We start from the raw sequence: 21,947 nt of genomic DNA on the forward strand, positions 1-21,947 counted from the left end.
GTGAAATGTGTGTTCAGGACCATGCGGTGACATTTTGCATAACTGCTATATAACAACTTGAACTGGTTGGCACATTTCTAACAATAAATTGTTTTAACTGGTATATTGGTATATGAGCTAAATGCACAAACATTTTGACCAGTAAGTGGACAGTTTGCTCACATTTAGTCCAGAGAAAGTGCAACATTGAAACAATTTTATCCCGTTTCGGAACAAATCAAAAAAGCTATAAACTTTCACCAATAATATTTGCAGATGTAGAAGCTCGCTAGGCATATCAGGGCTGATTTTCGGGACACGAACATTTGCCAAATGGTGGCAATTGTGAGAAATTCTGCACAGCAGGGCTGAATTTGGAAGCATAGAAATTCGTAACAAACACGCCAATTTCATCATGAGATCATGATGTCTGAAAAAAAAAAAGATTTCATTTTTGGGTCATTTGTATTGTGTAGCATTTGAGCCAAGGGATGGCAACCTCTTTGACTTGGAGTGCCATGTTTCATTTTTCTTTGTTAATAGCCTACTCTCGTTGTTGCTTGCGTGCCAGTGATTGCCCCTCCACGTGCCGTAGGTTGCCGAGCCCTGCACTAAATGCTCAGCCATACTCTGACAATAGGACATTATGTCAATGCTATATACACATGCTATCATTTATTTTACCATTCATTTTGTCTTGAAATGATGTTTAAAATGTTACTAACTTTCTTTCTCTCTTACTCAGACTGAGGCAGAGGATCCAGACAGAGGGCAGCCATGTATGCGCTGTGGAGAACAGTGTCCTGGCTTTCACATGCACGGATGGAGGTATGAACTGGGACAATAAAACGCTGTTCATCCTTGATTTCACAGTTCGGAAAAAAGGCTAGGCCTCAAAAACCCATTTTAACTCCTGCGTGAGCCAGATTCAATCTCATGTCTCCTGTATGAGCATGAACACTAACTACTAGGCCACAGCTACAACAGTTTGACTAACTTTTGAAGGACATTTGTCCCACGGAAACATGACATCATTAGACACTGTAGGGTTTTACTGGTTGTTTAGATCAGTATTAATATCAGAAATAATTAATAATTATTTATTTAGTTATTAATTAATATTTAAATTAAATAATAGGATCTAACTCGTTAAAACCTCATATGGGGCTCCAGTAAAATGTAGTGCGCTACGTTTAGGAGCGGGTTTGGTTATTAGCAATAATTAATAATTATCAAAGGTAATTATTAAAATCAATAGAACATTGATTTGAATCAATGTTATCTTTTTCCTAATCCTTTAAATCCTTTAAATCAACAATTATCAAAGATAATCGTTAATTGTTAACATCGATGAAACATTGATTAAAATTAACACTAGCTTATTGTTCCTTCAAATTCAGCAATCATCAAAGATAATTATCAATTATCAAAAATCAATAGAATATTAATAAGGATTAATATTGCCGGGGCACCACCCTGGAATCAGGGACTAATAACCAGATAGTATAACAGTCTCAATATTAGATTGTTCTCTTAGGAAAATTGACATCCGAATATCGATTTTCAAAAAGGAACAATGAAGGCTTGAATCCGAGCACTGACATCCCCTGTCAGCATCTGACACAGGTATATGCAAAACAAACCAAAACACTTCTCTTTGAAATATAACAAAGTTTATGCAGTAATATCAATTAATAATTAATACAGTGCAGTCAATAAAGTTCTGACTTACAACTACAAACTAAACAGTGATATGATTATATGTGGAAACCAAAGTAATCCTATAACACATGAGGGTGTGTGTGTGCGAGAGAGAGTGTGTGTGTGTGTGTAAGGAGGTGTGCGCACAAAATGGCGGACGTGACTCTCGTGGAGAGTATGTCACGTGAGACTTCCGGCCAGAGAATATGGCTGCGAATGTAGGCGGAGAGAAACCAGTCAATGGCGTCTGCCAGTTTACCACGTGTATCCGCTTTTACGATAGCTGAGGGACAAAGCTGAGCTTTATCACGAAGCTATCTACTAGCCAAAAATGTGTGCGAGAATGTTTGTGAGGGGTCGTGTGTGTGTGTGTGGTTAGTATGAGAGAGAGAGAGAATAAAGTGACGACCCCAAAGCCGATTTCGCGATCGTGGGAGAGAAAGCAGCTGTTAGTTTATCACTCAGAGACGCGGTGGACGGCTCGTAAACCGTCCCGCGGTCTTTGATTCTTTAATGGATAAACTCAGTGTGCTGGTCTCACCCGCGATGGAATAATCTTGATACACAAGAATAACACACTATAATATTCTATCTCTGCCCAGACGTAAACCTCTTACTTGAATCGCATGAGGATGCAGAATGTGTGTTCATCCGTCCTTTAACTCCGACTCGGTTCCTCGAGGCTCGGGTGATGACGGGAGGCCGTTTCCTTGCTCTGTCGGCGGGCGGTACGGCTGCTGATTCTCGGCAGGCTGGCGGAGAAATCAGCGACGTTGACTTGATTGAAGATGGAAGAGAAATCTTTTCTCTCTTCACTTCTGCAGGCAAACAAATGAAGATGCGCATTGCTCGGCGGTCTCCTTCGGATCCGTTAGAGTGTTCGGTGGAACACTGAGTCTCCAACGAGATGGAGATTGTATGGCCACAGTTTCAAGTCGGATGTTACTTCCTTGTGCTACGAGGCTACACCTGAGAGCAGCGATGAACTGCGTCTACACACGGCGAGCAAAGTTGCTGGAAGCAAATCCCGGAAGCATTTCAGAGGTATTTCTACTCCTGATGACCTCGTGGTTGAGGGGCATTCTGTCGTGTGCCTCATCCAATAGGAGTTGAGAGTTCGATCCTTTAGTGAGCATGGCTTCATGGGATTTGTAGTCTGTTTTGGACTCCCTTTGTTTGATTTTGGTGTGGTTTTTAAGATTTATGACTGTGGGCCTGAGTCAGGCTTTTCCGACTGTGTTAGGCCTGCCTTTGTCTTCTATCTGAATTCATGAGGCCCAACAACATAATAATCTGGTACTATTGTTTTGGTTATACTGTGGTTTTGAAATCACGTTGTTTGAGACTGAGGATAAAGGAAAGATGGAAGACGGTGCTGATAAACTAGAGAGTGGCAGCTATGTGTGTTACGCATGTGCGTTGAGTGAGACCTGGAATTGCTGTGTGTAACCTGAGATGTTTAATCATATTTCCAGAGCAGGTAATGAAAGCCAGTGTTTACAATGTCCATACTAGACTGAAACACTTGCAGATGCCATTAGAAAAGCCATCAGTGGATTTCCTTTATCTGTCTTAAGGTCTTAAATGTCGTAAGAATAAACCAAATAACACGGGTAGATTTTTGCCCATTACACCGATTTCGTGTTGCATCTAAACACCTTAACCAGCGTTCTTACTGGCTTATCCAATGTACTCGCACAGTATTGTGCACATGCCTCATCACGGGTTGAGTCAAAAGCGGATATTAACACTATTATTACAAATGTCATGTAAAAGCGGATTTCCTACTTTGTCTCATTTTTAAAAGAGCAGATTTTTGGGAGTTATCAGCGTATTCAGGAGATGCAATGCAGAGTCTGTGGGAAAACATGTACCAGTTAATGCTGAGATGGAATCAATAGCTTTCACCAAAAACGTGGACCCCTCTGAGATTATGCACCTTTTTTGTTTCCAAATATTTTTTGTGAATTTTGATTCACCTTTTAGTGAATTGTGATTATAAAATGGTTACTCCAACATTAACCAAACCCATTAAGTGCTATCCTTCTACTACAAGATATAGTCCCTGACAAGTAAACTAAGGTTATTGACCACATTTACATGCACTGAAGAAAACGGTTTATTCCAAGGTTTTTGCAGAAAGCGGCATTCTGAAATGTAATGTTAATGAGAATGCTGATTTCTTTACGCCAGTTAAGGGAATAAGAGAAAGTGGTTAAACACACCTAGGTTTCTCCTTGAAAACACGGCTTAATGTAGCCATGTAAACACACGAAGAGTGCGCATGTGCGTGAACAGACTGGATAACTAACATCATAGGATGGATCCCAACAACAAGTCAACAAAGCGGAAAGAATTCAGCATTTCTGAAAGTACAATGGGAAAAGCACATACACTATAAACTATACCCATTTATGCACACCAATGTAAAATATCGACTGTCCCTCACATTCGCTTATATGCACTGTACATTGGGGAAATCCCAGAGTTTTAAGTAAAAGGAAATCCCTCTATTGAAGCGCAATTCCACTGCAGGTCGGGATGCAAAGTTAAGGAAAAAAACCAGCACCAACTCTGGAATATCTGCAAATAAAGCAAAGCAACAGATAATAAAATAGCAAAGTGTTCCTTGGATGCATTTGTTGTTTACACAAACATCGGGGGTATATTACGTTGCTGTGGAGAAAACTATTTACTGACCGAGCCGCATGTATACGGGAGTAAAGAGTACGACGTTTATATGCTGCGTGTTAATGGGAACGCCACTTCCTCGCAATAAGCTGCTTTGTGGTGTCCATGTAAATGTAGTCAATGCTTCTATCGTGGGTGCTGTGCAGTGATGTACAAAGTAGATTGGTGAACAGGTGTTGTGCTTCATACTGTAGCTGTTACTATGTTTAGTGTTTTAGCATGGCTTAAACATTGTATTGGCCAATCAGCATCCAGGACCGAACCAATCCATTTTTATAAATCTGTATTATATTGGCCATCAGCCACCCTTCTTTTTAGATATTAGCATCAGCCTTTGAAAAACCCATCAGCCACTAACTACAGTATTTCAACTGATGACAATAGCACACCAAAATAAAGATATTTAGATATAGAGGTATAGCTCTTTAGATTATATTCCCATTAGATTAAGTTTATATGTCAGAAATCTGAATCCAAAAAGCGGTTTGTGATGTTAATACATGCCAGCTGTTGATGTGTCTTTCAATGTGCATTTTTCTAAATCATCATAAATGGACCACGTGACTGCTGTAGCTCAGCTTTCTTGGAGCTGTCTCTCTCTTTTAGAAAGTGACAGAATGTATAGATTGAATGGATTGTTCGATTGTTGATCAGTCACATGGTAATTTGTTCATCTGCTCTTGCTGTTGTTTAAAGGTGCTTAAAGTAACTTTTTCACAATAAAATTTAACTTTTGCATAAATGATGTACACACATGATATGAAGACTACAGTCAAATCAGTGGCCTGGAAAAGCTGTTTAATTTTACATAAAGTTCCCCCTCATGGTGGCTGCCATGTTGAGATCACATAACCCACGATTTAGGGCCAGTACTAGGATTCAATCTTTGAACCTGTTAACACCTGGTATTATGATGTGTCTCGGGTGATCCAGTAATATGTGGTCAGGTGAGACACATGGCTGTTTACACCTGGTTGCTTAAAAGCATCTCCTGTGACCACTTGTGTTTGGATTTGGAGGGTCTCTGTTTCATGACGACATACATCAGTCACTATGTCAATGTGTTACTGCTTGATATTAAAGCGCAACAAAGTCAGAAAAGACAAAGAATGTGCGGAAAAAACGATGCACTGTTTCTCCCAGATGCGGTTGAAATTTAATCTAAGCACAAATGCAACATATCAAGCAGAATGATCTGTTATTTTAGTGTATTACCTGTAATAAAGGAGCTTCATGTATACGTGCTTGTCATTTGTGGTGATTTTAGACACACTAAAGAAGATCCGTGAAGCTTTCGTGATTGTGTATGTATTCGCTTTTTTACGTTTTCCGATCGGACGGTTATTTCCTTTCAAAGCCGCTCGTAAACGGCAAAGTTGAAACTCTTGTTTTAGCGGAGTGGTTGATTGACAGATGAGAAGTGTTGCTTCATTGCTGCCAGGACGCACACAGGACGGATTAGCATTTGCACCTCAAATGTGATGTGGTCACTTGCAGAGGTGGGTAGTAATGCGCTACATTTACACTGTTACATTTACTTGAGTAACGTTTTGAAAAAATTTTACTTTTATGAGTTTTATGGTGGATACTTTTCACTCTTGCTCAAGTAAATGTCTGATGAAAACAAGTAACTTTTACTTCCTTACAATGGGTAGCGTTCCTGTTGTTACATTACTGGTTTTAATTTAATAAGTGTTAATAAATGCGTAATTTGAGATTTTTGAACGGGACTCTATGACAGTGGAACTTCACAGCTGCACGCTGTCACTCGAGTTGCATTCAACACTACAACAAACATTTCTTCACTCCACACAATGCCTTCATATTACACCAATCCAAGAATATATTTCAAGATTAAAATTGCAGCTCCAACTAAAGAAAACAGGGTGAGGTAAGCTTTAGGGATTGTGACAATGTGGGCTTGTCTGTGTCATGGTGATACTCATTCATTTTCAGCATGAATCTGTAACTATGGGCTTTTATGGCCTCAGATTAAATTTTTATATCAGCGCTGCAATATATCAGTGCCAACTGTATAAATCTTTGAAAACATCCACATTAAGTGCAAATATTTTGCCCTGCCTATCACGAGTGTGAGCATTTTTGCACGTGCAAGGTTGGCGCGTGCACAGCGTTTAACAGATGCGGGCGGCTTTGTCTTATGGAAAACAAGCTTCAAACACAGAGATAAGGTGCCATGTACCCTTAGTGTACAGATTAATTATCTAAATTCTTTCAACACTAAAAATGCTGGAATTATACTGAACTAAATTTATGCAGGATGTAAAATCTGTGAAAAAAATGACAGAAGGCATGAATAAAGCATGATCTTGCTTCAGTGTATAATTAAACATTATATATAATTTGGGACTGTGTGACATTGTTCACGTTTTACACCGTAATAATTGCTAGAAAAAAGTTTCCAAACTTCTCTTCTAACTGACAGATTTGTCCAAATCTGAGAAGCATCCTTGAAGTGACTGTTCAGCCTTTAATTCATATTATATCATAATTTCCCCACCCTCATGTTCTTCCAACCCCGTGAAACATTCTGTATACTGTGGAACCCAAAAGATGTTAGACAGAATGTTAGAGACTGACAGACTCAGTCACCATTTCCTTTCAAAACATGCAGTGAAAGTAAATGATGATTAATGTTAGCATTCTGTCTAACATATCCATAAAGGTATGATTTCCCCAAAATTGAAAATTCTCGCAGTTAATCACACTAATGCCATCCCAGATATGTATGTTTCTTCTTCTGCTGAACACAAAGATTTTTAGAAGAATATCTCAGCTCTGTTGGTTCATAGAATGTAAGTGAATGGTAAATGAAGCTTTGACGCTCAGAAAGCACATAAAGGCAGCATTAAAGGAATTCAAATGACACTGGTTCAATCTATGTCTTCAGGGATCTGATAAGTGTGGGTGAGAAACAGATCAATATTTAAATCCTTTTTTACTAATAAATCTCCACTTTCACATTCTTCTTGTGTTTGGTGATTCAATTCTTTGTGCATATCGCCACCTACTGGGCAGGGAGGAGAATTAATAGTAAAAAAGGACTTTATATATTATAAAGTTATAGATATTTATCTGTATCTCTCCCACAGCTATCATATTGCTTCTGAAAATCGCTGGAGTCGTATGAATTACTTTTATGCTGCCTTTCTGTGCTTTTTGGAGCTTCAAAGTTCTGGTCACCATTCACTTGCATTGAATGGACCAACAGATCTGAAATATTCTTCTAAAAATCTTCATTTGTGTTCTGCAGAAGAAACAAAGTCACACATCTGGGATGGCATGAGGGTGAGAAAATAAGAGTATTTTAATTTTTTGGTGAAATTTCCCTTTAATTTGATGCATGGAAGAAAGTCATGGGTTTGGAACAACATGTTGGTGAATGATGACAATTTCCATTATTAACAATAATATTAATAATAGTTTTATTATTTATTATTATTATTATTATTATTAATAATAATAATAATTCTGTAATACATGTTAAATGTGTATCATTTACTGAAATATAGGAGAGCAAACATCCATTACGTTATGTGATATTAACTAGTTACTCACTACTTGAGTATTCTTTTTATTGGATACTTTTACCAGGTGTTATTGGATTACTCTTACTCAAGTAATTTTTAGCATTATTACTTCTACTTGAGAAAGTAATTGTACTTTTACTTCAATAAAGTTTTTGGCTACTCTACCCACCTCTGGTCACGTGTTTTTGACCACATTTGAATGTGTTTTTTGTGATCTGATCATAAAATATTTTAGACCCCATTTAGACATGCATTTAGGGCTGACCACATGTGATCGGATCACCCGAAACACATCTTAATATAGTTCCACTGTCAGTCAGAGCGGAGTCCACCCCAAGCAAACGGGTGAGCAAAAATTAAATTTGCTCACTATTTCAAAAGTATAACCACAAGACATAAACAATATGTGTGTTAACATGATTTTAGTGTGATAAAATCACTTACTAACCTTTTCTGTGTAAAGTTATAGCCAATTTTACAACTTTGTTGCCATGACGATGTAATGTCAACAAATCCTAAAAAGACTGTAAAAATTACGATTTAAACAACTTTGCAGCTCAAATACCTCACTGCAACTTAAATGTTTTGCTTTTTTGAAGAAAAGGGACAAGTCGTAATAATTTTTTGTGGTAATCAACATTATGCCACAAATGCTGTCGAGTGAGCTTAACTTGAATTGAACAAAGAATATTCATTTAATGATGGGTAAATAAAATTTTGTTGCTTAACAAATTAACCATTATAGTTTTTTTAAACACACACACACACACACACACACACACACACACACACACACACACACACACACACAGTCTCAGAAACCACTGCCAGTGGTTGTGAAGTGTGTGAAGAAGCCAGGCTATGACCTGGAACAAATGCCAAAAGACACAAGGCATTCCAATGAGATCAGAGGCATGTGTGCATTTGTGTGTGTGTGTGTGTGTGTGAGAGAGAGAGAGTGTGGGCAGGTTTGAGTGGTTTACGAGTGGTTTATTTTTTTTTTAGGTTACAAACTTGTAATTACAAGTGTATTATGCTATAAATGTGGTTTATGAGGACATTTCTAGTGTCCCCATAATTCAAATCGCTTAAAAAAATAGTAAATTATGTTTTATTGAAATTGTAAAAATGCAGAAAGTTTTTTGTGAGGGTTAGTGTAACACTTCTCAATGGAAGGAGGAGGCAAGAAGCAAGGTTTCTTGGTTCAGGTAGGCATTTAATTGTGCACCCTGTCGCTTACAGTTCCACACACACTCATCAGTTTCACAAGCAAATAGTTACTTAAAGAGTCCCACTTCATTACATCATCAGCATAACAATATATAACACAGTGGCCTTCCTTGCGCCAATCTCTCTCCCCCGACTGCTGGCGGTGTGGCTCTTTTAAGCCGCTCTCCCCGTGCTCACTGAAATTAGAGACAGGTGTTAGACATAATTTAGCTCAGGTGTAAGTGCCCTTACTGCTTTCTCTCTCTCCGGAGAGATGCTTGACCACGCCCCCGCTGCCACAGTTAGGTTTAGGGTTAGGGTTAGGGGATAGAATCTATAGTTCGTACAGTATAAAAATCATTATGTCTATGGAGAGTCCTCATAATGATAGCTGCACCAACGTGTGTGTGTGTGTGTGTGTGTGAGAATTAACAGACCAGAAATTTACCATAAATCTGCACTCTTCACTCCCACACCTTTATTTGGATAGTTGACATATAACATTGATTTTAGAGTAAAATGTGTATGAATGTGTGAGGGAATGTATATTTAAAGTGAGGTGACTGGTATCTTCATTGTTTCTTTTCATTTCAGTCAACATTTTTTATTCACCATTTCGCCTTCATTTATATAGAAGTGGTATGACACATTAATTTTTAAAAGTATGTAAACTGGGGTCCAAATATCTGATACACATTGATTTTATTATTTTAATCTGGAATAAAGAGAAATTTTTAGGAACATTTAAACAGAAAAGTTATGATGTAAAATGTAAAGAAATATTGAGTCTCTGCAACCATCTAATAAAATAAGCAAAAGTGTGACATTGACCATGTTAACTTCTTTGTAAAAGGTCAGATTTCTTTGTTTCCTTTGAAGCACACAAGATCTCTTTGGAACATTCTCAGATTATTTTGGATGACATGATCATCAGATTTTGAACTATCTTGTGGAGTCCATATCAACTCGAGTGCATGCTGTCATTAAAGCAAAAGGAGGACATACCAAATACTTAAACATTCTGAAATTGATATACATTTTTATGCTGGTATGCTGACAATAAATTAAATTAGGAAATGCAAAACAAAACAAAATTTCAGCAGATGTTTCACACTTTTGGACCCTTCATTAGTCTCTCAATTAATCTAGAAAACAAAACATGAAAAACAATTAAAAAACGACATGCATAATAATTATAAAAGGTTTTAAAAAATATTATTTAAAGAACTTTTAATGGAGTATAACATGTCACACTGCAAGACACCGCTGTCATCCAATGACATTTCATGTCAACTAGCAATTTCAGTCCAAAGTCATTCATCAGTGTCTGTCTAAATCTAATCTGCCAAGCACTTTAAGTGAGTACTACACTTCAGTCACTATTCACATACAACATACTAATCCAGTGTGCATAAATACGCACATCTATATCTGCACCATCAGTTTAATCTGAGAATCTGTAATGCTTTAACCCTGCTTTGTGATTCTACACAACCCTCAAATGTAAAAGTTCAGCAAGCTCTTAAGTGCTGGGCAAAAAAGTTTTCTTTTTTTAGATTAAGCCCATTCTGCTTCATTTCTTTTCTTCACAGACTCTCACTCTTATGTCCAACCGTCTGGCCCCTTATTTTGTGTCCTAATCTGGCCTGCCAGACTAATAAAATTAGTCTTTTCAAGTCCTTCTGCTGCAGCTGCTGCCAAGACTGTGGAAATGGAGCCATCAAACTCCCACGCTTACAATCTTTTCACATCGCAAGCATGAGCATTGCTTGAGCAGAGCGCATTTTTTTACATCCATTATAACATGTTAGAACATTCACATCACACCTTATTTTAAAGCTCGTTTTATTTGCATTTTAAAGAAATGCTGTAACAGAATGTACTGTTAGGTCTGAATAATTTTAGCAAATTGCTTGATTTGGACATTATTTTTCAATAAAGTGATTGAAATAAATTATTTTTTTTAAGTTTGAGTCAAAAAGCTTTTATATGCTTTATATATAACTCAAAAGTTTGTGTTCTTTGTAGTTAAATTCATATTTAGTTAAACCTTTAAGCTCGGATCGGCCCGCCAGACTCACCAAGAAAAATATAGCTATCAAAATATAAATAACCACAGTCTTGACCAACACAAAATAAGTATGGTTTTAAAGCTTAGAAGTTGTACTTTACAATGCAAGAAAGCATTATGACCCAAACTGAACAAGTACATTGAAATTTGCTGACAAATCAGAAGTGTTCCGTTTTGATAATTTATTAATAATGTTGCACTGCACATATTTTTGTAATCGTAAAAACATCAAACTGATCAAATAGCCATGTGTCAAATGTCATTGGAAAGTTCACAAGAGTAGATTACAACCAGCCTATTTGTTTTACTCACAGACAAAATAAAGTGATTAATAGCTAAGTATGTGTCTTTGACATACATGTTACTTGTAAACAGGTGTTGCTTATAAGCTGTGTTTTCACTTATAACTTAATGAGAATATAAACATAAAATATCACATACCATTACTTAGAGTAGGGGATTCCTGCTAAAACGAGCTACCACACAATTTAATCGGATGCATAGATCATTAGATAATCCACACGAAGCACATTGTGCACACAACACATAATGTGCTATCTGGCTTAAAACGTATTAGGATTCAGATCGGTGCAACCAGAGGTGGAAGTCATCCAAATATGGGCATAGAGGATCATTCACTCTAATTACATATGGCCACAAGAAGATGACGCCAAGTTCTTGACAGACTCAATGATGGCTCAAATGACACAGAATGAAACTGAATGAGATCTTGTTACTCATGCTTACATGCTTTGGAATGAGAGCATACCCTTAGTAATTGTTGTATTTGCATGTGTAATTAGAGCTTATGTACAATTATTATGTTTTATTTGTTTAGAGAGGCTTTTGGACACTAGGAGACGTTTTTGGACACTAGATCAATTATTTTTGCTATAACTATAATGCTATAAGTTTTGATTGCTTTGTCATATCAACACAAAGTTACAGGTGACATGATTGGGAACAAAAGTTCCCTGAGTTGTTTTGTGATTTTTCAGAAGTTTCTTAGGCTGAGAGTCCCATAATCTATATCATTAAAGTAATTGAAAAGTTTTCTTTAAAATGATACCAAACAATTGACACTCTTTGTTTTTTGTGGAGTTATAAGCCTTTAATTTTGTGCATGCCTCTGAAACAGGAAATCTTTAAAAACACCTTCAGAGATTAAAGGGTTAAATACAGCATTTTATGATGATATTGTCCACTGCAGTTGTCATGGAGGTTGTGAAGCTCTTGTGGGTATTTGATTAAATTACCAGCGATCTGCTGGAGCTGATAAAAGAGTCTAGTGGAATGGTAGACCCTGGAGACCCTGAGAGTCATTACTCAACCACTAATTGCTGCCACCAAAGTTCATCTGTTCTCGAGACTGTACCCCTCCATGACTGTTACTTGCATTGCAACTCTGTAGCACAGCAAGGTTTTTGCTGCCACAAACAACATGTTGTTGTTTCTGGTGGACGGACACTTTTTGATTGATTGATAAGCTTATTAAAACATACTTGCAACTCAGTACCTTAAGGTTTTTGAACATCAGAGGTGACGTGATAATGCAAAACAAATCGCAGATGAATTACACTTTCACAATAAAAGCGAGACTAATGATCGCTGCTAGCACATTCAAGACTTTACAATAGGTGGCGCTAATCGACATGCAATTTTACCCTGTTACGGTAGGTGGCGCAAAGCACCTTTTAGCTGGTCTGCCTTCTGCCCATCACGGATGAGAATAAGAACTAACATGGAATCACAATATGAAAGACAAGCAAGCGAGTTCTCTAACGAGATGATCGATAAAATAAAACATATCTCTCTACAAGCTGCAGCAGCGATGATGAGTTTGTTGTTGATTTGCTCAACGAGAAAGAAAACATTCAAAACTCTTTCACAATCTATTGCAATTCACCTTCAGGACAAGCTGACTGATAGTATTATCATGTATACACAGTCTGAGGGTTTAAAATCACTGCATAATGCACACAGATAATAACTGTTAAAACAAATGTTGTCAATTGGAAAAATACTGATTTTATCTTATTTCCATGTATTATTACCTACTTGTTATACATTTGCTCAAAACCTTGCATGTTACTAATTAAACGTGACATCTAAACACAAAACCCATCTTCAGTCTGACCCATATACTTTACTGCTAACGACAGTAGAGCTGTTTACGACATTTTAAAACACAGCAATAACGATTATGTAGTTTTGTGGAGAAACCACCACGTTTTTTTCAAAGGTACACAGAGTGCACTGCAAGTCATATTTACTGAAGAAAAACACTTAAGATCCTTAAAAATGTTTATTAAAAAGAGTCATTTCAAAGGCAAAGATGCCGCAATATTTATTATATTAGAGATATAACAGAGCTTGCATAATATTAAATGCAAATGAAACAATATTTGCAATATGGAATACATAATGAAGACAATACAGGTAAGATCAGATCATTTTTAAAGGTGATGCAATGCAGTGATGCAGCAATATCATTTACATGTTAAGTCAAGTCAAGTCATTTTTATTTGTATAGCGCCTTTCATAGCACACATCGTTTCAAAGCAGCTTTACAGAGAATCATGCATTAACAGAAAATGAAACCGTAATATATATAAAAGTCTTAGAGTCATCATTGTGCAGTTTGATTAAATACAATTATGAAATGTGTATAAAAATAAGTAATTAAATAATAATTGTATTTAGAAACCCAGTGAGCAAGCCGAAGGCGACTGTGGCATGGAACACAAAACTCCATAAGATGTTGGTTAATGGAGAAAAATAACCTTGGGAGAAACCAGACTCACTGTGGGGGCCAGTTCCCCTCTGGCTAAAAGCATGAATATAATGCCAATATTACTTATGTATAGTGCAAGTCATGGTTTAAAATTATTAAACTGTGTTTAAACAAAGATTTTGTAAGAACTGTAAGATTAATGACTAATGTCTTTGAAGTTCATCCTGGATTAACTGCAGAAGTTCACATAGATGCATTGTCCTTTGTTAGTTGGCTGATGAAGGCTTTTGTTGGCAATTTATTGATAGTCTATGTATTCCATTTTAAGAGTGTAGTCCATCATTAGACCAAGGTGATGCAGGCCGAGATCAGTGAGGTGCTTCGCAGTTCAACTGGCCGGTCATTTCGGTGAGGTCTGTCCAAGGTTCAGGCAATAGCATATGAAGTATCCCATGTCTTATGGTTGGAGTTGGCATCAGTTCATCTCCTGAAGTCCATCGTAATAGACTGAAGTGATGTCTGACTGGCACTGGCTGCATTTAAGACATGTAGCATTGGAGTCTGATACCAAGCAGGAATGGAGCTGGATCCAGCCGGTTCTGGTGACCTCGGGATAGGAGTACCGAGGTTGAGACATGGAAACAAACAGAATAATATTAGTGTAGATGCCATTACATTTTTTGCAGAGTTATAGATCATGATCAAAGTTTCAGGTTCCGGCTGACCTAACTAAAGCAGCCTAATTGTGTGGTGAAGATTAAATGAGGTGTATGCCTGGCTAAATAGATGAGTCTTTAGTCTAGACTTAAACTCAGTGAGTGTGTCTGCATCTCGAACAGTGTTAGGGAGACTATTCCATAGTTTAGGAGCCAAATAGGAAAAGGATCTACCTCCTTTTGTGGATTTTGATATCCTAGGAACTATTAACATGCCAGAGTTTTACGATCATAATGAACGTGATGGAATATAGCGTGAAGGTCACTTGAGTACTGTGGAGCTAGACCATTCAAAGCTTTGTATGTAGTTAACAGAATTTTAAAATTGATACGAAATTTAGCTAATATGATCATATTTCTTGGTTCTAGTCAGCACTCTGGCTGCTGCATTTTGAACCAATTGAAGTTTATTTATTGAAATTGCTGGACATCCTCCCAGTAATGCATTACAATAATCTAGTCTTGAGGTCATGAACGCATGAATTAGTTTTTCGGCATCAGCAACAGAGAGCATGTGTCGTAAATTTGCAATACTTCAAATGATATATTGGTATCAAATATAACAACTAAGTTCTTCGCTGTTGAAGACGATGTAACAGTACATCCATCGAGAGTCAAATTATATTTTAGCGGCTTATTTTTTTAGAGGTTTTTGGTCCAATATCCTGGTACCTCTGTTTTGTCGGAATTGAGTAGAAGGACATTTCTGGCCATCCAATCTTTGATTTCATTGATACACTCTGCTAATTTGGAGAAATGTGAAATTTTGTTGGGTTTCGAAGAAACATAAAGTTGGGTATCGTCGGCATAACAGCGGAAACTTATTACATGATTCGTGATAATATCTCCCAGGGGATGCATATATAAGGAGAAAAGCAGAGGCCCTAAAACTGATCCCTGTGGCACTCCATACTTTACTTTTGTTTGATTTGACAATTGCTCATTTACACAGGCAAAGTGGTAGCGGTCTGCTAAATAGGACCTAAATCATGATAATGCAAGTCCACAAATGCCAACATAATTCTCTAGCCTATTCAAGAGAATATCGTGATCTATCATGTTGAAGGCAGCACTAAGATCTAAAAGCAATAGTGTAGAAATGCAGCCGCAATCAGATGATAAGAGAAAGTCATTAGTAACTCTGATTAGTGAAGTCTCTGTACTGTGGTGTGGCCTAAATCCTCACTGAAATTGTTCATATATACTATTTCTCTGTAGAAATTAACATAATTGGGAAGACACTACCTTTTCTAGTATTTTCAGCATAAACAGGAAATTTGAAATCAGTCTATAAGTAGCCAGTTCTCCTGGATCAAGCTGTGGCTTCTTAATAAGCAGTTTGATAACTGACATTTTAGAGTTTCTTTGGGCATGTCCTAAGGATAGTGAGGAGTTAATAATATTAAGAAGAGGTTCCGAGATTACAGGGAATACCTCTTTTAAGAACCCATATGAGAAAAAAAGTTTCAGTTTTTAAGGCATTTGATGCAAATGAAAAACACATCCTCACTGCTGGTTCAGGATTTCTTCCTTGAGCTGCTTCAGAGTTTAATGGTGCACTCAGTAATTTTATCCTCATTAAAAAGTTTAAATCTTAAAGACATGAATTGTTATTTTGCGATATGTGTAGGAAATCATGACCACTCACATTAAACTGAAGACTCCAGTCATATCAGTAACCTTATAAATGCTGTTTTATTCTACATGGAGAGGGTCCGCACATGGAGGCTGCCATGTTACAATCACATGACCAGCAAGTAGTTGTGAGATTAAGCAACTACTTGCTTAATCTCACTAACCATCCTATTATTTGACACTTTCACTCACTGATTAAAGTAATCATGGCTGACTGTGAATACTACATTTCTACAATGGCATCTGAAACTGAAAACTATTGATTTTAAATGATGCTGCATCCAAGCCGCTAGGTGTCATCATAAGTCCAAGATGGAACAAAGACAAAAGTAACTGAGTGCACCGTTAATGACGGTGGACAAAACAGCTTTCTGTGCTTTAGCGCCACCAGATGCGCTGGTTCTGGTAACTGCAGTTGCTCTGATCATGTGATCCAAAAGCTCATATTTTATTGGTCAGGGCCTTTCATTGACGATGAAATGCACCTCGCTTTTTGGTGCACAAATGTTCGATCTAGGTGTGAATTGGCTTCATAAAAATCCATGGTTTCTATTCAAAATGTTAATCATGGTGAGAAAGTTTGGCGAAATTTTGCATTTGGTGTGCAGATACCTTTTTGACTGGTACTCGCAATTGTAAATCAGACTGGGTTTTGAAATTTTCTGAAGAAATTTAAGTGGTGCTTTCCCATGCAAAACTCACCCTCATGATGCTATGTTGTTGGTTGTTGCCAGTGTGTTGCTAGGTGGTTGCTGTGTTGTTCTGAGTGGGTTTTAGCTTGTCACTATATGGTTGTTAGTGTGTTGTTTGTGGTTGATTACTGGCCCAAGTCAAATTACACCAACCCCGAAGACTCTGTGATATTCTTGTTCCAAGTTAGAGCTCTGCTTCTTCCATCAATGTAAGTCTATTGGGTTTTTTCTAGTGGTCAACTGATATATCGACAAATTTTTAGATTATCAGCATCAGCCGATAAATTTCCCCTTTGGCCAATTTGTTTCTTGAGGGTGCTGAGAATCGCCTGCTTGCATGAAAAGTGACTGAGACATGTAAACGACCATGTTGTTAAGTGCCATCGTGTTACTACAACACAGTGTTCTTTAAAACGGTCCGAATATCAGAGCCGCTGCAGACACGTTTGAGCTCATAATTTTCAACTGCTCGCCTGTTTCATTCTCCTTCTCTCTCCTCAACAGTTCCCTGTAACTTTTAACTGTCTTGTCTAATGATAAAAAGGCAAATATCAATCAAACTAATATCATATACCATCTGCAAATATGCTCATATCTTGTTTAAACAGATGTAACAAACCAACCTCAAACAACTTCAGCAGATCCAGCATCCTGTGGAACGCTCATATATCTTCATCTGAAGCACATATTCTAACAGTCTCTTCTCAACAGTTCCCTGTAACTTTTCTAATGATAAAAGGCAAATATCAATAAAACTTCTATTATATACCATGTGCAAATATGCAGATATCTCGTTAAAAAAATATGTAATTCACGAACCTCACGAAAATCCAGTGTTTTCTTCCTGTCAAGCGCTCTGAAGTGCGTATTCCATCAGCCAGAATCAAAAACTTCAGGATCGAAAGTTCCTCTGGTTCACAAATAACGACAGTCAGTCCATGACGATCCAAGCATGCGATCCAGGCCATATAAACTGTCAGGAGATTGCTACTTGCGCTGGATCCGCACGAGCGTGTGAGTGCAACTTCAAAATAAAAGTGCTTCACGTGTGCTATAAGTAAATATCTTATTCACTAAGCACTGTATGTGCAGTTGGTTTGATTTGGTATTTTTTGAGAAAATGCAATTGCTAACATGGACCAGAATGCTGATTTCTTTATGGCATTTAAGGGATTAAGAGAAAGCTGTTTAACACACCTGGGTTTCTCCTTGAGAATGCGGTTTTAATTTGACCATGTAAACACATTAGCGGCGTTCTTACAGGTTTTTGAAGAGTCTGCATGTGCGTGAACAGACCGGATAACAAACATCAAAGGATGGAGCCTAACAACAAGTCAACACAGTGGAAAGAATTCAACATTTCTGTGACTACAGTGGGAAAAACACATACACTATAAACTATACATATTTATACACACCGGTGTAAAATATCGACGGTCCCTCACGTTCACGTATACGCGCTCAAGTACATTGAGTTTTACGGAAGAGGAAAACCCCACTATTGCAGCGCAATTCGGCTGCAGGTCGAGATAGAAAGTTAAGGAAACAAACACAGCAACAACTCGGATGCCATGTTTGTTATTTACACAAGCGTTGCTGCGAAATTACGTTGCTGTGGAGAAAGCTGCTTACTCACTGAGCTGCATGCATATGGGAGGATGACGCTTATACAGTGCATGTAAACGGGAATGCTACTTTCTCGCAATAAGCCACTTTCTGGTGTCCATGTAAACATATTCATTGTTTAACACCTAAGTTTACTTCTTAGGGTTACTTAGCACTTTGTTTAAATAACTTTAAGTATGAGCTTTAGTAATACCTTAGCAAGCACCACTAATAATCTTTTTCTTTACAGGTCAAAATTTGAAATTGCATCCAAACATAATGAATCAAATATGACAAGATAAAAGCAGCAAAAGAAAAGCTGCTCCATACTGTAAATAATCACAGAACCTGTTACGTATGAATTCAAGTAAAAAAGGAAATATGAAACATGGTCTTAGTGAGGGAGAGGCAGAGGGGAGGGTTTGCGAAGGAAGCCACCTATTGTTTGGCCACTGTGCTTGTTACAGTGGCCTGAGGGGGTAGAATCAAGCGAACGAGGCAGAACGAGAGAGAGAGAAGGACTGTCATTTGATTCAGCACAGGCAGGTATGATGTTTTGTTCACTACAAGGTCAATGCTTGGGTAAAGAATTCAACATTAAAACTCTTAAAAATCATGTTTGGAAAATGGACTTAGACATTGGTAGCATCATGACGACTGTGTGATATACGGTAATACACTCTTATTACTGGGTACTCAGGGTCCAGTTACTTAGAATATGAAATAAGAAATACAATAATTTCAGATTTTGGACTAAACAGATATAACAGTTCAGAAATAAATATAATACACATCACTGTTTACACCTGACCACTTGTGTTCAGATTTGGAGGGGAGGGTCTCAGTTTCACGACGACACATCAGTCACTATGTCAGTGTGTTACTGCATGATATTAAAGTGCAACAAAGTCAGAAAAGACAAAGTGCAGAAAAAATGGTGCGCTGTTTAATCTAAACACAAACTCAACATTCAGAGCAGAATTATACTTTATTTTAGTGGATTTCCTGTATTAACCTGTTTGTGCTTCTCATCTGTCTCGCTGCATGTGATATCAGACAAACTGAAGAAGATCTGTAAAATTTCATTTTAAAGCTGCACGTAACCAGCAAAGTTTAAACTTTTGTTTTAGCGCAGCAATTGATTGATTGGAGAGGGGTGGCATTTTGCTTCTGTCCGTGACATATACAAGATGGATAGTTTTTACACCTCAAATGTGATCTGATCACATGCATTTTTAACCACATTTGTATGTGGTTTTTGTGATCCGACCACAAAACGTTGACCCCGTTTAGACCTGTATTTTGGGCTGACCACATGTGATCAGATCACCCAAAACTAATTTTAATACCAGGTGTAAACAGGGTAAAAATAGATCCAACTCATGAGAGTCAATTGTTCAGTAATTGGATTATAGTGGGTGTGCTGTATGTTTTGTTTGGTCATCGGGAGAAGAATCTGCATTCGAGAGCTGTTAAAGGGATCCAAAAGTGATGAAAATCATTGGGTTCTGTTATTTAAAAAAAGGTTGAAAGCCAGTGAATCATGGGATTGGCAGCTGTTTGTGACATGACCGTATGCAGCTATACCATCTGCACATGTACGATACCTTAAGGATGCAGCTGGTAGCAGATTATGTGTGTTGATCTTGGGTCAGGAGTACTAGTGCCAGCAAAGCTTAACCAACACAGCCGAACCTGTTGACCGGTGCTTATACTCAAGCCTGAACATTTCCAAACCATTTCAGTGCATTTTAATAATCTTTGTTTGTCCTGTTCAGGGAAAAATAAGACAAAAAGACCCATTTATATAAGCTCTCTTTTCACTCTGAACAGATTATAAGAGGAAGTGTGTGAATGTCCATTATTATACTGGAAGATTTCTGTGTACAGAAATAGTTTTAAAACTGATATGTGTAATGTTAAAATGCTTTCTTGCATTCCAGCTTAAGATACAAAGACAACTGTAGTAAACCATTAGTAGGTTGATAGCGTTGCCCTATAGCCTTGCCCTAAAATCTGCCCTTAATACGATGCCCTGGTGCCAACGTCACACACCCCGCCCATTTCACAAGTAAGAGGGAAGCTCATGCTGAGGTATCAGACTCTGGAGAGACCCGGAAGTGACAGTGGGAACGCAACTGGCCCTAGCACACCGTCATTTGGCCCGACAGTGGAAATGCAGCTAATGGCTTGAGTTTGGGGCAGGGCTATTTGTTTGTTTCACCAATGGAAAAAGGAGGGTGTATTTGAAAGTCTGTTTGAAAGCAATGTTTACTTTATACAATTTAATTTGGTGAACATTCAGATTTAAGTATATGGCAATTTATCACTGAGAAACCAACATACTTTTTATTTAGATCCAGCAGCCTGACTTTCTTTCGAATTTTGCTTGATATTAAAGGGGTATAAAACAGTTGTAATTTAGTTTTCCATGACCATTTTCCACCCTCTCTCTGACCCTTAGAAATCAATAGGCTGTTTTCGCTACTGTAACTTCTATATATTAGGAATGTCCCGATACTATTTTTTTTGAGAATGAGTACGAGTACCTATACTTTCTTTCTGATACTCGCTGATACCGAGTCTGATACTTTTTTCTGAACTCCATATCAACAGATTATTTAATCAGATGGTGTTTAATAAATTAATGAATTAAAACTTTAATCAAATTAAAATATAATAAATTTTCAACATAATATTGTATTATTTTTTTATCAAATGAAGTGCTTATATACAGAACCTCACAGCACAATCCAAAATACAGCATTGGAGTTATATTAGAAGGTATTTGTGCTCTGTTTGCTGTAATCTGCAACAAACATAGCGCTCGATGCTCATGATGGTGTTTTCCCTGTATGAGCCAAGGAGGAGCTTTAAAAGGTATGTGCAGCCGGCTTTGGCACAATTCTCCACACATTCATTAGTGCTCTGCTCACATTAGAAGCACACTGCACATGCAATGTAAACTATATATTTATCTCATTAAATTGCAGTTTTTGCAGTTAAATAATCTGACTAGGACATGACACAATTAGAATTTGTGCGCTGATTGTTTACGTAATGACATTCGTACATCAGGTTGTATCGGTTTTTGGTATCTGAGCATTTTTACGAGCACGAGTATGAGTAAATGAGTCTGGTATCGGACTCGAGTCCGATAACAGTATCGGTATTGGGACATCCCTACTATATGTAAATGAAGTCTATTATAATTGGTTCATGTCATGTGAAAATGAGTAACCGCACATACTTCAGCGTTACAGCGGTACGTCTGGTGGATGACATGACATGTTCTAAAATTCAAAACAATTGTTTTCTATAAATGGATGCAGACTTGCTACGATTCCGGAGGCTGCTTAAAAT

The 21,947-nt window shown here is 37.5% G+C and overlaps 1 protein-coding gene across 2 annotated transcripts in view; it reads left to right on the top strand.

Annotated features, from left to right (window-relative positions):
* Positions 1-21,947, top strand: part of LOC127415113 (prickle planar cell polarity protein 3-B-like) — a 90,197-nt gene that overhangs the window by 11,539 nt on the left and 56,711 nt on the right. For both annotated transcript variants that reach the window (XM_051653674.1, XM_051653675.1), the window contains exon 2: positions 725-807. In XM_051653674.1, coding sequence (XP_051509634.1) covers positions 725-807 — 83 coding nt within the window. The remainder of the gene's footprint in view (positions 1-724; positions 808-21,947) is intronic.

The sequence above is a fragment of the Myxocyprinus asiaticus genome, chromosome 24 (genome assembly GCF_019703515.2).
Source record: "Myxocyprinus asiaticus isolate MX2 ecotype Aquarium Trade chromosome 24, UBuf_Myxa_2, whole genome shotgun sequence".
Classification (NCBI taxonomy): domain Eukaryota; kingdom Metazoa; phylum Chordata; class Actinopteri; order Cypriniformes; family Catostomidae; genus Myxocyprinus; species Myxocyprinus asiaticus.